Source organism: Strongylocentrotus purpuratus, unplaced genomic scaffold (assembly GCF_000002235.5).
Source record: "Strongylocentrotus purpuratus isolate Spur 01 unplaced genomic scaffold, Spur_5.0 spur5_scaffold_21, whole genome shotgun sequence".
NCBI classification, from domain to species: Eukaryota; Metazoa; Echinodermata; class Echinoidea; order Camarodonta; family Strongylocentrotidae; genus Strongylocentrotus; species Strongylocentrotus purpuratus.
Genome location: NW_022145607.1, coordinates 26,808,945 through 26,825,326, shown reverse-complemented (window position 1 = coordinate 26,825,326; position 16,382 = coordinate 26,808,945). Strand labels below are relative to the sequence as shown.

The 16,382-nt window shown below is 35.9% G+C and overlaps 1 protein-coding gene across 1 annotated transcript; it reads right to left on the bottom strand.

The window, feature by feature from the left end:
• Window positions 1-4,285: 4,285 nt before the first annotated feature.
• Window positions 4,286-12,618, bottom strand: LOC115927930 (proteasomal ATPase-associated factor 1-like). Its single transcript, XM_030994289.1, has 9 exons — window positions 12,615-12,618; window positions 11,799-11,902; window positions 10,674-10,763; window positions 9,518-9,616; window positions 8,770-8,920; window positions 7,902-8,096; window positions 6,779-6,870; window positions 5,412-5,527; window positions 4,286-4,442 (listed from the first exon to the last, which is right to left on the bottom strand). Exons 1-9 carry the CDS (start codon window positions 12,616-12,618, stop codon window positions 4,301-4,303), a joined length of 993 nt encoding a protein of 330 aa, XP_030850149.1. The 3' UTR covers window positions 4,286-4,300.
• Between the last annotated feature and the right edge of the window lie 3,764 nt (window positions 12,619-16,382).

The window sequence follows — 16,382 nt, the reverse complement described above, 5'->3', positions numbered from 1 at the left end:
ATCTAGGTCATGGCCTTGGTAATCTAAATCCATGAACAATGTAGAGCTCATTAACGAAATGGAGCATTAAATCTACGGTTTCTTGTTAAAAAGCTTGTTTAATTGGTCTGATAAGATTTTTACATAAGCCTACTTTTCTTCTCTTTTTTAATATACTTTTGTGTGGTGAAAATCGACTTGTGTACTAAACAGTTTGACATTTTGGCTTTGAAAATATCAGACGCTAGATGAAGGATGCAATACAACATGGTTCCAAGCCAGTATACTGGATACTGGACAGTAATGAAATGATTTGCTAGTTGTTAACAAGGACATCTACAACAATTATACTTATAATAATTATATGAATGATATTTGCAACATCAAAATAATACTCTGCATAATATGTGTAGAGCTCAACACATCCAAAATAGCTCCCATTGACATGATTTGAACCCCAGGCCTAACGAATACAATATCATTGCTCTACCACTGAGCCATAGTGCCTCCTTGTCATCAAATTCAGGCCTGCCTGCACACGATATGCACACATTCTCCACTCCCTAGGGAGCAATCAGCCAAACTACACTATGCCATTTTGAACTTTTTTTCTATGCTTGGTACTCAGATACATCAAAATGTACTAACATGACCACAAGGGGGCAGCATTTAACTGGACACACAGGTCTACAGATTGAAAATTCATTAAAAAAAATATTTTACCATCTTACATGCTTTTTGTTATGGTGAACATTATTTCTTCATTGTTATTACTACTTCTTCAAATACTACAAACTGAATTAATGTACCTTAAGGGAAGAAAAACATTACAACCACTAAGGCAGAATATATACCGTACATGAACAGGAATACTGTAATCTATCTGGAAGAAAGCTAACTACATTTAATAATGGATAAATGAAAAGTCAGTTCTGGAAGGTTTTAAGTGTTTTTATTTATAGATGTTTTAATATCTCAATCTGATAAACTGACTTTTGAGCTTTGAACCAGATCCATTATTTGTTTAGGAGGGCAGTTCCAGGGCATTTTTCATATGAAATTGCCACTGTAAACTTCTCCATAGTTCCTACAGGGATAACATTTTACGAACGCTTACAAAATTCCTTTTTCAACTTTTACAAGAACCTAACCTTTTCTTCCAAACCTTGTTTGTCAATGAACGTGTGTGCAATCGATTTTTAGCATGCAAAATCGTGACCAACATGCAAACAAGAATTTATCTGGTTTATTTTCTTTTAAGAGCCTTTCTTGAATGGATATTTTTATTTTCCCTATGTAATTAAAACTCAAGTGTGAAAACACTAAGTTCAGTGGCCTTGTACATCATAACCTATTGTTGAGTACTGACCGCAAAACAATGATCATGCCTAACAAAATTTCCATCTTTCAAAACCTGTTACTTAATTAAAGGGAAAGTCTGCACTGATTTTTAAAAAAATTGACATTTAAAGCAGTATAACCTGATTTAAAAAGTTGTTGATGGTTTATGAAAATCAGATTGATTAAGGTCAATAAAGTTTGTGAACCCTTGAAGTTTTGACTGATGGAACACATATTGGTATTAACCTCTGTGATTTCCCTTCCCATTGGCTCTTCTAACAAAAACAAAAGAAGCACTGCTTGCTTAGGTTATTGTAGAGTTGCCATTTTGCCATTTTTGAACATAACCTTTTTATCCTACATGAAATTTGCCTAGAAATTTCACCGATCTTTTCTTTTGGTTTGTTCCCATTTTTTAAGTCAACTTACTGCCAGATGAAGTTTCCCTCGAATTAAATCCTCTTTAATCTGTTAATCTAAATTTTAAAGTTTATAATCAAACAAAGTTTTTACATTAAAAAATTGAAATTCCCTTTATAATCTAATCTTAAGCAAGTGTCTCTCTCTCTCTCTGAAAATTTCGAAAGTATCCACAGATACTTTAAATTTTGTTTTTGGAATATCATGTAGCAGTCCAAATCCTGGTTGAAATGGATAGATACAAGGATGCTATGTATTAAATTGACCTTGAAAATTTATTGCTTCAAACTACGTGATCATGTGCTGTAACTTGAGGTCAATCTACTTTCTAGTCTAAACAAAACAAACAAAATAAATAAAGATTAAATAATTACTCTTACAAGGCAAATCCGACCTTGGTGGCAAATTTCTACTAGAGCATAATCCCTGAGAAGCGGATGTATGATTTTGTTTCTCTCTCAGAATTATGCAATCCACCTTTTAAATTTTATTTTTTTTAAATATGAAAGAAAAGACATAAAGTACAGTTACCTGTAAAATTTAAAAGAAACAAAAACTCTAATGCATGACAACATAGTCTCCACTAATAACAAAACCCCAAGCTCTCTCAAGCTCTCTCTTGAAGGAAAAAGAAGGATACTAACGACAATAATATCTAGGTCTGGTAATGAAGAGAATTTTGAAATAAAACTTGTTGAATGTGTCCCCCATATTGCTCCACTTTCAGTTAACAACTGATGATTTTTGTTATTTCTGTAGCTCCACAATGAAAGGTGGACTACATGTAGCTGAAACGAATATCCTGAATAAGGATGGAAATTCTTTTTTTCTTCTCATCTTTTAAATATTCTACTTAAAGAGAAAAGAAAGAAACAAAAGAAAAAAGAATCACAGTAGCTTAGAATTGTCAGTATCTTGCTTATTATTAAATAAAATCTAAAAATCGTTCAAAGGTATTAGAAAGGATGGGGGGGGGGGGGCTTATCAATTATATGCTTTAATGACAGCGCCTCCTCATCTTGTAGCTTCAAAAAGTACGTTGGCACAAAAAGATAGAAACAAAGTAGCATCTGAAACTGTTTCCAACATTTCTGTACGTGACACACAGATTTGGGTTTAAGTGGTGTTTTAGTTTTGAAATGATAGAAAAGCGATATTGGTTGGCCGCGTGACAGCTACTAGAAGAGGCAACTTCCTACTGGCCTTGTACAGCATAACCTTATGAGTCTTGAGATATATCATAAATATTTTTGTAACATTAGATGGCCTTGAGGTAGATAGAAGGAAGGAATCAAGTCTGAATTTCCTGTACTGTACACAATAAGATATCCAATATAACAATAACTTATTATGTCTTCTGTAGTGCTGGACGCTAGTATCCGCCATCTTTTATAATAATAATAATAATAATAAAAATAGTTGGTTCTTTGTTTAGCGCTCATGTCTGTCAAACTTGACACTTCTGGCCCTCCACAATTATTATCCCAGCCTTAGCACGGCTGCCATTATGGCACTCTAGGATTTCAAGGAATTGATTCCTACCAGGTACCAACTTACCTCACCTGGGTCGAGTGTGGCAAATGTAGATAAATGTATTGCCAAAGGACATGCATGTAGGTACACATGTCCGTTGCTCAATAATTGGAGTTCTCATTATTACAGTGATATACAGAGAAAAAAACGTTGCTTTTAAAGTTCTACATTCTAACACATTGTTTTTCTTTTCCTGTGTGTGTGATTATGTTATATTTATAAGTGCTACCATGTTAAATTGTTTATAACTATGTTATGTGACCTTCTTAGGCCGGCCGTCTGATCATGAGTATGATTTTCTAATAAAGAAATAAACTTAACTAAACTAAACATTGTCACATCACCCTTTGAACATGTTTGTGTTTTGAAATGAATGAAAGTTGGACTGGTTGAATTAGGGCCTTTGTTGAATACTTTTAGATGTGAGCTTTAATATGTCACATTCTCAAGAAACATAAATTAGGGCAAACCACTTTTTCCCCATATTTAAAAAAATTACAAAACTGGGTAAGGGTATGAATAATTTCGTTGTTAGCTGCATATGTACACATAACTGTGACAAAAGGGCCAAAGCATACACTCCACGCATTCACTCTGGCCGTTAAATCTTGTGCCGTGCAACATCACAGTCAAGAGATCCACGACTGCGGGAAATTGTCTGACAACGACAGAAAGTAAATTTGAGCAAAAAATTCCTTGCCAAAACTGATTGGACCCAAGTCTACTGTATTGTGAAGTTACCGGTAGTATAATATTTTTTGTTTTCCCTTTGTGGAAACATTCATGAATTTGGTCTTCTAGGCAACTACTTGTAGTCTGTAATATGGGAGACACGCCCATACAGGGTAGGGCACACATACATATTCAAAATGGCGAAAGGAGACACTCCTCATGTTCACCTAGGCCGTTCAATCATTAACTAGGTCTTTCCGGCAAGTACCTGTAGGTGATTTACAAATCAAATGCTGAGAAACAGAAAAATTCTGCTACAGGTATCTGTTGATGAGCAGTATCAATACAGGTGCATTCACAAAGCATAACTAACAAGCAACATACCATCAACACTTATTTTACCAATAAACTTACTTGTGCTGGCGATGAATCCATCTTGATATCCCAGCATGCATTTCACAGGGGATGCCGATTGATGGATCACAGACTGAGGTTCACTGTATAGAGACAGGGAATAATGATTATTGTCTTTAAAAAAAAAAAGTCTTAGGAATAGGTTGTGGTATTGAATTTCAAGAGAAATTGCCTGAAAGTCATCAGACCATAATACATGTACCTTCTGATTATATCATCATACCTGCCAACCTATTAAAGTGGAAATTAGGAATTTCTCAAGACAAAATTTACGGAGATGTTTATTAGAAAAGTATAGGAACTCAAGGTTGAGAACATTTATCTTAAAGGCTGAAAAGTATGAATCATTCCTCCCAAATAGAAATAGTTGGCAGCGACATGCATGTAATATTGGCAATGAATAAATTTACAAAAGTCATATTTTTTTCATTTTCACTGATGTATAAATACAGATATACAATTACTCACCCCCCCCCCCCCCACACTAAAACCTGACCTATATTAGTCACAAACAGATGACACAGGATTGTGGGGAAATAGAAGTTTATTTAAAGACAACAATACTTAAATATAACATTAAAGTTAGAGAAAGAGAGAGAAAGGGACATATAGTTGTATGATTAGATCACAATAAGAGATTTGAAACAAGAAAGGGAACACAAAAAACTAAATGAGTGTAGCATACACGTCATTAAATTAAATTAAATTTCGGTTTATTATAAACCATGGTAAGAAGTCCTGGTGCATCTTCTTGTTGTGGCAACAAGTTTCAGCAAAAACAGACACAGCAACATGGGCTTATCCTATCGCAAAAATTCCAAAATAATATTGGTACAATGCTTTCTCTTTCCTGGATACTGTATAACACAGAAAATTTGCATAACCAAACTCAGGTATGCTTAGGACAGCCACATACGCAGAAAGAATACGATGTGAATCACACAACATTGAATGTCAATACTCAAAAGTTTTGGTGGCATTAAACTTTCGCAAAGTTCGACTACTTGCGAAATTCAATCAAGTTTCTGGTTTAAATGATATTTCAAACTCACCTTGTGTTCCTGACATCGATAAGATAGATGTTTCCATCCTCTGCTCCTCCAGCCAGGATTTGTGATGAGAGGAACGTGCAACAATTGAACGGAGAAGAGCCAGACATACTGAAAACCTGTTAGATGTGAGATGAAGTTTGAATGCATTCAAAACTAGAGTTCATTTGTATAATAGCTGCAATAAATGAATTGAACTATCATTTTAATTATTATCATTATCATCATCATCCTCATCTTCATTATTATAATTATTTTTATTATTATCAAAATTTGTATTAAAATTATTATCATTTGTATTATCATTAAAATTTGTATTAGTAGTACTATAAACATTATTATTATTATAATTATCATCATTATTATTATTATCAATATTATTATTATTATTATCATCATCATCATCATTATTATTATTATAATTATTACAGACAAACTGAGCTCTGTTAATGAAGAATCCATCAAAATAGAAAAATAGTCTTACAGAACATCTTGATGTTGAATGAATTTTGGAGAAAAAAATACAGACTTGGATTTAGCAATAATTAATCAAAATGGTTCCCTCAGCCAAGCTACCTACCGTATATCTCCATGTATAAGGCGCACCTGTGTATAATGCGCACCCCTATTTTGAAGGCGAAACGAAAACACACGCGGGGAAGGACTTTCATTTAACATCGAGGTGCAGTTGAAGGCGGCGATTTGTGCTTGTAAACTTGTCACAAATAAAAGTAACAATGTCGTTTTTAGAAGAATGTGTAAGATCATTAATGTAAATTAAAAACAGTAGAGTACCTAGGATAAAACCTTGTGGTACGCCAAAGCAAGATTGGATGAATTATTACTATACACTACATATTGAGATCTATTAGAAAGATAACTTTCAAACCAAGATGACAGACAAATTTGAGTGCTGTTCTAGTTTCCGAGTGGTGAGTCTTTTGTGTACCTGTGTATAAAACGCACCCCAGACTTTCAATTTTTTTCGGCGGCAAAAAAGTGCGCCTTATACACAGAGATTTACGGTAATGATATGGGTATTCTTTTCTCCAGCTATACATCAGGTTACAAGTAATCCAACACAGATGCTTATGATGTGAACTACATACATCACATATTTGAAAGTTGAGAAAACTTGTGATCTCAATACAAAAACGATCATGTCCAAATTTTGTATCTGTTCAGCTACTGCTTTAGTCAGCATTGAGAGGTAAAATATTGTTATAATGAGATCAAAAGTTCAACTTTCAAACACAAATATTACCAATACAAGTGGAACTTTCATGCTGCTAAAATGCAGTATCAACAGATGGAGTACTTTGACATGATTTCCAAAAGCTTTCAAGATGACCCTTGACCTCTGAACTGACCTTTTGTCTACTTTTTAACCCATAGCCTTCCAGACTGCCTCCTTCTCTGGCTAAGAGTAACAGCTTGCCATCGGTGCCTACTTCTCGTTCAGCTAAAAAGATCAAAACCAAAGTACAACGACTAAACAAATGATGATGTAATCCTTTCTTTACAATGAAAGAAAAAAAGTTCAGAGGTGATATTTTTTATCTTTTTTCCTCAACCCCTCCTTGAGTAAAATTAAAAAAAGGATTCAGGAAAAAAAAATGGCATCTAACGGCATTCCCCCCTTTTGAGTAAGAAAATTTGGGAAAATAAGGGAAAATAATGAAAATAGAGGTAAAATCGGGGGACAGAAAAAAAAAAATCAGGAAAAATAAAATAAAATCAGGAAACTGATTTAAGTCAGGTAATTATCAGGCCTGAAAGTTATACATGTACAAAAGTCGGAACAAAACCCTCAATGGAAAGCTGAATGAACGTATAATACAAATATAAAGGAGTGAAAAATATATTTCCTTTCAATATTGCACAAGAGCAATTTAGAACCTCATTTACCACACCCCCACCAAATTACGGGTCAACAGGGGTCAAATTTGCTGCGTTGAGGTGACAACATAAGTTGAGGATCCAATTGGCTCGCCTATAGTATTTAGCTGAGGCTATGAGCCGTGCTTAATCAATGCAAAGTCATTCTGAATATGCGTACTCCGCATAAGATATTGTCATCAAGTCGATGTATAGTTTTTTTCAACTTCTGATTTTCAAAGCTTTAGATTTCGAGTTTTCAGAGAGCTGTTTACCCATCTGACAGACACTTAAAGTAGCACATATTTGATATTATTGTAATCTTTGGCTTATAAGCTTCATGTTGATATATATTTCATCTATTTCATTTTTCCCTTCCGACAGGGTCTTTAAATTTCTGTAGTGCCCTCTGCTTGGTAGTAACGCCATGTATGTCCAAACACTGGCAATAGGGACTTTTAGATTTGCACAACGATAACGTGGATTGCTACGGTCGACATCCTTTTAATGCACTGCCTTGAATGGGCGTCACACGTATAAGTCCACGCAAATCTAAAAGTCCCTAATGACCCTGTTACAACATACTGTAAAAGATCTGTATAGATCACTACTCACACGAAGGGCTACCCGAGGCGCCGAGATCTACACCGTCGCAAACCGGGGCCACGGCGCAGCCATTGATTGCATCTGACCCTTGACCTATGACCTCGAGGCACTTTCCTTGACCGCAGTCCCATAACCTTGCTGACCCATCCAATGAACAAGAGATGACGTTCCTTCCTTTGTCTATGACGGCAGTGTCTTGGATACCTGGAGGGGATGCAGTTAAAGAAAATTTTTGAGTCGGATTAATGCACAAAATTAGTCTTTGAAGAAATAAAAAATGACATTGCATATTCTATAGTTTGTCTAAAATAAGAAAAGCAAGAAGGTATACCCAGTTTTGGAAGCTTTTTGGAAAGGAAAAAAAACGGACTTGAAATAAAACATGGTGTCAAAATTACGGGGGAAATAAAATGATTTTGTAAATCATAACATCATCATATGAACGCCGTATGAACGACTTTCAGACAATGGAAATTCGGGAAGACAATGGAAAAACAGGGAGATTCTTACAAAATTATCGATTGTACGAAACTTTGTGACCGTAGCATTACATGTAAAAAAAAAAAAAGAAGCTCAGAATATCAAAGAGACATTCACATGTTTTTTTTACAAGTAATCATTTAGGTTAGTTCATCATCTTATTACGAGAATGCCATCACTGAAGAAAAAAAATTATTGTTGCCAATTTGCGGAGCAAACATTAATTTTTCAAGGTCTTTACAAAATCCTTTCCACATTATTAAAGATATATTATTATTCTTAGTCATTGGTAACATTTGTTCATAAATGTTACATCATAATTTTATTACCAGAATGTCATCACTGAAAGAGAAAAATAATGTTGTGTTGCCAATTTGATAATGAAGGAGCTACCCACCTCGTTTGTGACCAGTCATCGTTACTGGACAGCTCCCGTCTTCTACGGACCATACCTTCAGCTGAGTGTCCAGTCCTCCACTCAAGACGACCATCCCAGACGGGAAGAACTGACATGTCTCTGCTTCACCCGCATGACCCTCTAGCTCCCTCTGTGGTCAAATACAAAAATGTTTAAAAGTTTTCATAACTGCGGTATCAATAGATAATTCAAGACCTGAAAAATTTCACAAATCGTTATCAATGGCCATTTCTACGGTTGTGAAGTTCAGTGTTGGAATTCAATCATTTTACAACATCAGACTTTCCTGAATCGAGTCCACTCAGACATTACAAATGAAGATTCTTGTATGCAAATGTATCTCATTTTACAGTATACTTGAAAAGTAAATCTACTTCATTCTTATTTTCACAACTCTGATGTCATAGTATTATCTTACAGGCAAACAATATAATGTACCATAATTACAAAAAACTTTAAACTTCTTTTTTTTATTCATGCTATCCCATGCCCTTTGATATCTTGATCTAAAATTATCATCCTTAATCCTTAACCCTAACGTAATCGAGAGCATCCGCTTAAGACACCCCCTCTACGACGTAGCTTTATTCCTACATCCACAATGACATAAATCACCATTTATATCTCTGGAAATGCAGGTCATTAGGCTTTTAGGAGTTGCCAATTTCAGTTGATCAACGTAAACGTGACATTGGAAAATTCAGAATGGACTTCTGTTTCGACTCACCCTAACAATTCCTGTTGCTGTCTCCCATATCCTGAGACAACCATCAGAGCTGGCAGATACACCTAGAGCCCCTCCGGCAGATATATCCAAACTGTTAATCTATTGATAAAAAACAAACACAATGGAAATGTTGGAGATTTGCTTACCTGCCAAGTGCTTTGGCTTAACTCCTAACTCTGGTTATTTGTAACACAGTGGTGATTCGGTGTATTTTAATACCTGACTGATAAGAAGGCGTTTGTTTAGACCTGTCTCCATCAGCTCAAGTTTGCTAAATAACCTGCTAATTTGACTATCCCTAGACTGATTGTAAATTATCCAGCTAATTTGCGTCTTCATCAGCCCGCAGTTGCAATTAGCAGGATATTTTGTCAAGAAAATATTCCAAGAAATCTTGGTCTTGTTTCCAAAATATCCCGCCATTTGGGAAATAGCGGGCTAATTTGCTCCTGTACGAGCTAGTTTGCGATGAGCGTATCGGTGTGGTGAAGACGCAATTTCGAGCTTCAGGATAATATCTCGAGTCTGAAAATAGCAGGTTATTTCATTTGGCAAACTTGAGCTGTTGAGGACAGGCCTACTGTTTGTAAGTAAGCAACTAGGGCATCAACAGCTTCAATTCCTCTCTGAGGGACTTGGTAATGAGGGATTATCACCTTAAACCAAAGGGCACTGGCAAATCCACTTGGTTTTGAACCTGGGAGTTCCAGTTACAAGACCACTGCTCTACCACTGAACCATCTCACCTTCTCACTGAGCAATCTCAACTCTTGTCACTATTGTAACCTTAAACTGTCTATCAATACTCAAACATCATTACATTGTGATGAATTACAACAAAAATATTCAGTTTGGGTTTACTATATATATTTACCAATTATCACACAACACATGAAACTGATATAAAATGAATACTTATTCCAATAAAATAAAATAAATAAGTTATTCACAAAAATGCAGGAGTGTCAAGCAAACTTTTTTTTTCTAAGGTCATGTTCTACCATTGTTGTTACTGGTATATTCAAATACAGGTATCAGAAAATGAAGGAAATCAATTGCTTCCAACAAAACCATATCTCTATGGTGCCATGAATATACCGGTAGTGCCCCTAATTTTTAGAATAATATCAATTATTGCTCTGTAATTTATACTCACAGCCTTACTGTGGACAGTTTCTAGAGCAGTGCTCGGTGCTACAAACTGTGCTGATACATTCTTCTCCGGACAGGCCACTGTGATTTTCCTCTATTAAGGAATTTTTAAAAAACAAGAAAGAAATTAATCAAGTGTTTGTAGCTCAACATATTACCAACAAAATATGATTCCTATTTCCTATGAAAGCTAGCAAAGAAGAAAATTATTAGATTACAAAAAACAAAAACAAAAATTAATAAATTACAAATAAACACTTGAATGTATGAACAGAAAGTTACAGAATCAAAGCGTTACCTTGCCTCACTCCAGCAAAGCATAGAGAGTCAATGCTAATGTGTATTGACCTCTAGCGCTGCACTACGTGCTAATAGGCAGCATTTGCACACATCGATAGTCAATACACTTATAACGCACAAATGCACACAATCAAGACGATGTGGCTGTAATCAAGTTTGACAGTAGACTCACAATTAGAATTTTTAAATTATTCTTTTTAAAGGTAAAGACCAGTATTGGAAATGCCCCAATTTCAAAAAATGAAATGGAAGCTCTTATTACCAATCATGTGAAAGAATATGTTTTGAATATTACATGATGATAACAATTTTGATGGGAAACCGCCTACTAATTGATATATTTGGTAAATTAGTGCATCTCTTACCTGTTGAGAGATATGAAATGCACGTGTCGCGCACGTGTGTGTAGTCCCATATACATCTTTCTGTGTACAGTGCTACTAACTTTATGAAGACTTGGCTAAATTTCTTATGATTTTGATGATTCAAGAACCTTGCAGTACATGTATGCTAAAACATCAGTAAGTTAAACAAATTTGTATTTTACTGCTATTTAGGTGTCATCAATTGTCACTACAGTACCGATTTTGAGTGAAATCAGTTGAGTTTGTAAAGTTGATGTTTTAAATGTTAAGAATCAATAGCACAGCTTTTAATACACAGCCAGGATAGTAATACAGCCAGGATAGTAATGCAGCTATGTGTGTGTGAAGGTAGATGTCCTAGCATGGGACAATGTATTTATGTGCGTATGGGTGGGGGGGGGGGGGGGGGTGATAATTTATTTCCTGGGATAATAGTCTTAATACAAATCAAAGTGTTACCTTACCTTAGTTACATCGGACACAGTGAAACCCTCTGATACAGTGACCTCTGGAGTCCCAAGGTGATTAACCCCATGTGACCTCAATTCACCTTCTATTGCCTTCTGCCCTGCACATGGAAACAAAGAAACAAATATAACAAACAAATACACAAACAAACCAACAATAATTTTTAAAATGTATTTTTTTTCCCCCCTTAAACCTTAGAAGTTAAGAGCCTGAGATATTTTCAATGATTTCATTTTTAGTTTTAATAATAGTAGTCTATAATTTTTAATGGATCTAGATCTAGTCACTCCAGCAAGCATAGAGAGTCAATGCTAATGCATACTTGCTGTGAGGCAGGTATTATTAGACCCATACACAAATATACACACCACACAATATTGCATAGACTGTACACAATCATGTCGATGCAGCTGTAAGCAAAGGTTGACACTAGACTTACAATTTGAAATTTCAAATTATTCTTTTTAACATCAGTAAGTTAAAAATATGTATTTTATTGCTATTTAGGTGTCATCAATTGTCACTTAAGTACTGATTTTTAGTGAAAATCAGTTGAGTTTTGTACAGTGGTGTTTGAAATGTTGAGAATCAAAAGCACAGCTTTTAGCTACTTAACTACACAGCCAAGATAGTGATGCTCCTATGTGTGGTCTAGACTAGAGTGTGAATTTCTTTAATCCATAATGTATACATAAAGAATGCATTTTATTGGATGCACTTTAATTCATTTACAAGGATGTATATTCAAGTTAGGTGTGCATTCAATTTCTAACGATAACACAAGACTCAAGTCAAGAGTCATGATTATTTACACATGTTACATTGTTAGCCCCTAGGCCCTACACAAAAACCAGCATTCGGGACTGAAGATCATACCCTGTGATATACAAGCGTTTTTAATGATAGTAATAGCACTTCACACAAAATAAAGAGACATGAATGGCGCAATAGTGACATATAAGATTGATTCTGCAACCAAAATAAATAAATTATGCATATCTGACACAGAAACCAATGTTTAACCAAAGCCCGTAGGATTTGAAGTGCTTCTGGTCGAATCGTGCCCGCACTCGGTACGGGGTAAAATAAGGTACCACACCGCTCACCTGCTGTCCTGCAGTTCACCCACGCCACTCCATCATTTTCACTGTAAAGACAGAAAAACAAAACGAATTCATTCATCATCTATATCGAATCAATTTTAACAAAAATTGCATTCTTTCAAAATTGAAAAAGACGAGAAAATCACCTCAAATTCCGGTTCCATTCGCTCATAATAGATAGTCTGCTTGAGATGGTCGCCATTCTGAAATCGATCATAATATTGTATAGGCCTAGATCTAGTCTGTACTTCCATTTAAATATGGCGCTCTAGAATTTGCAAGTCATATTTCTTTTCATTTTATAATAAATTGATACCATTTCAGTATTTAATGAAAGCCTTGTGCCTGGTGTTAAAAAAAAGGGCAATTAGCAAGAGCATATGTTATGTTTGCAGTGGCGGATCCAGGGGGGGGGGGGGGCACAGGGGGCACGTCCCCCCCCCCCCCCCCCCCCCCCGGCCAAAAATAAAATTATATATTTGTTTTAATTTTATTTAAAAAAAAACATAAAACAAAAAAAAAACAAAAAAATATGCCAATGGCTGACCTAAAAAGTGACCTTACCCCCCACCCCCCCAACAGAGTAAAATGTCAAATTTAAAAATTTCGTGCCCGAAAAAAAAAAGAGTGTCCGATCAACATTTCGTTCCATTAGGGGGGGGGTAAGGTCGCCTTTTTTAGGTCACCCATTAGCAAACACACACAAATAAGGGGGGTTAACCCCCCCCCCCCCTGCGTACGCGCCTATGTACACATACATTTTGTTGTTGTTCATAAACTTCAGACTTCAAACATATACTGCTGATATGAAATGCTACCATCACGTGCACCACAAACATACAAGAGTAACCCCTCACCAGTCACTTTCCTATGCGTTCTGCCACTTCTTATTTTTTTATTAGGCGAAAATATTGCTCTATTTTAATATTGCGTGTGGTTACTGATGTTTAAGATAGCTAGATGAATGGAGATGGTGGTAGAACTAGAACAACACAATGTGGCATTATCGTGAGGTCTTGGTTTCCATAGTAATAGGGGACAACATAATTTACAAATAAACCTGATTTGTGTGAATATACCAGTTATTGAGATTGTGTACAACGGTGTCGATTTGTATCCGTGGTTGGGGGGATGATAAGTGCCAAAATATTTTCGGCAATGGATCAAAGCAACCAAGAGGTTGAAGCGTATGGTAGGTTGCACCCCTCCCTTCCAAGTTATTAACTTTTTCGTTGAACCATTTTTTAATCTTAATTCTTGTCTGCATTCAGTCCCCCCCCCCCTCCCCTTCCCGCGCGAAGCGCGGAAGCTTTGACGTTTCATTAAATTATTAAAGAAAGAAGACGATTCGTATACCGTTCTCGACTCTTAATCCTTGTCTAAATTCAGTTTCTTTTGACGTTTCTTTTAATTATTAAAGAAAGAAGACGATTCGTTGTACCATTTTCGACTCTTAATCCTTGTCTGAATTCAGTTCCCCCCTCCCTTCCCGCGCAAAGCGCGGAAGCTTTGACGTTTCATTACATTATTAGAGAAAGAAGACGATTCGTTGTACCGTTCTCGACTCTTAATCCTTTTTCTTCCTACGTCCTCTTCCTTTTTTCTTTCTCTCTCTTTTTCTCTCTTTTTTTGGCCGGCGGTTTTTTTTCGGAGGGGGGGGGGGAGGGGGCGACCGCCCCCACCGCCCCCTGGCTACACGCCTGTATCCTCTCTGTCTCTCATTATCTCTCTCTCCCACTCTCTACTTCTTTTTTTTTTTGCATTTTTGCGCTTCGCGCTTAACATTTAGCTCGTTGCTTTTTAACGCTGCGGCTTTGCATTTGGCGCACTGCATTTCAATGTTGCTGTTGATTGAATAAATTGAATACATTCATTAATTCCTGATGAAGCCGTATGAGCGAGAATTCAATTTAACCTTGTCTCATATACAGTTGTCTCATTTACGTATGTATCATGAAAATGATAAAGCAAAATGTGTATATTGATGGTCATCTTGCGAGTAATAACTTTTAACTACTCTCATCGGGCTCTCATCATTAATTTTTCTCTTCATTTTTTAAAAATTGTGTATGGTGAATTATTGGGGGGGGGGGGGAATGATTGTACAGGCCATCCCCCCCCCCCACCTGATATATTGGGGGGGGGGGATATATCCCCCCATCCCCCGGGATCGACACCCATGATTGTGTATTAAGATATCTTTTGTGTCGACATCTCTTTTAATGAGAATTCTAGTGAAAATCCCAGCTGAACGATTGAGAAAGCACGCGCATGATAACGAGTGGTGTTTGCTCTATCAACTTCATGCAGGTTTTCATCACTTCAATAAATCCTCAAATCATCATCCGATCGTGGTGCTGAGTTGACTACTTTTATTTTTTCTTTGATCGCGTGTCCCCATCATCGTGAAGCATGAACACGGATATTGATATCAACACCACGACGTCATTGATGTCGGTCGATGTCGGCGACAAAAGGAGCCCATTGTGCTTCTCTGTATTGTCTGTTATCAAACACGTAACATTGGGGGTTGCTATTTTTATCATAACCACGACGCTCATCGTTATCCCTGGTCATCGGCGACTTCGTAAGCGGCATCACATCTTCCCCTACAACCTCGCGCTCTCTGACTTATGTGGTGCGATCGTTATTGCAATTTTCGAAGGGATCAACGAACCTTCTGAAGAGGTAGGCTTTATTAACAGTTGTTTAAAAAGAATAATCACTGCTTTTAATTGCAGTTTAGTAAACAAAAACAATATATATATATATAAATATATTATATTCAATTTTTTGAAATTTAAAATGAATAAAACACCGATGTAAAATGATGGAAATATACATGATGCTCACTGTGCAAACCATCGACACTATCAGGTATAAGCTATAAGGTATGATAATTTACTGTCCTTTTCAGCAAATTTGGTTCCCACTGGTTACAAAGTAATATAATACAAAATTATACATGAAATATTACAGGACAGTGAAAAACATATTATGATAAACATACATAATGAATGAGGTAATGAGTAAGTCACGGTATATATGGTGGTTATAGAGATAATATCAGTTTCCATTTTGACAAAATATGAAGCTAAGTTATTTGATATGATTATTCTATAGTTCATCTTAAAATGATAATGAATACATAAATTAATATTCTTCTCATTATTATTATCGATTACTATATTCAGTAGTATAATTATTACCGACATCGTTATTATTGTTAACTTTATTGATGTCACATAGTTACTGGCTCAATCGGTAATTGATAGTTGGATACATGTATTCATGGCATATGTTTGAAATTATAATTGACATTTACATTGATGAATTGACATGGTAGGTTCATAGTAATCAAACACGTTTTGCTTTGGAATTGAATAGATGAATGGAGACGGGGATAAAGGGTCTTCGGAAACGTGCACGTTGAGTTCGCGATGCGCACAGGCGATAATTGAAATGCTCATTCAGAGG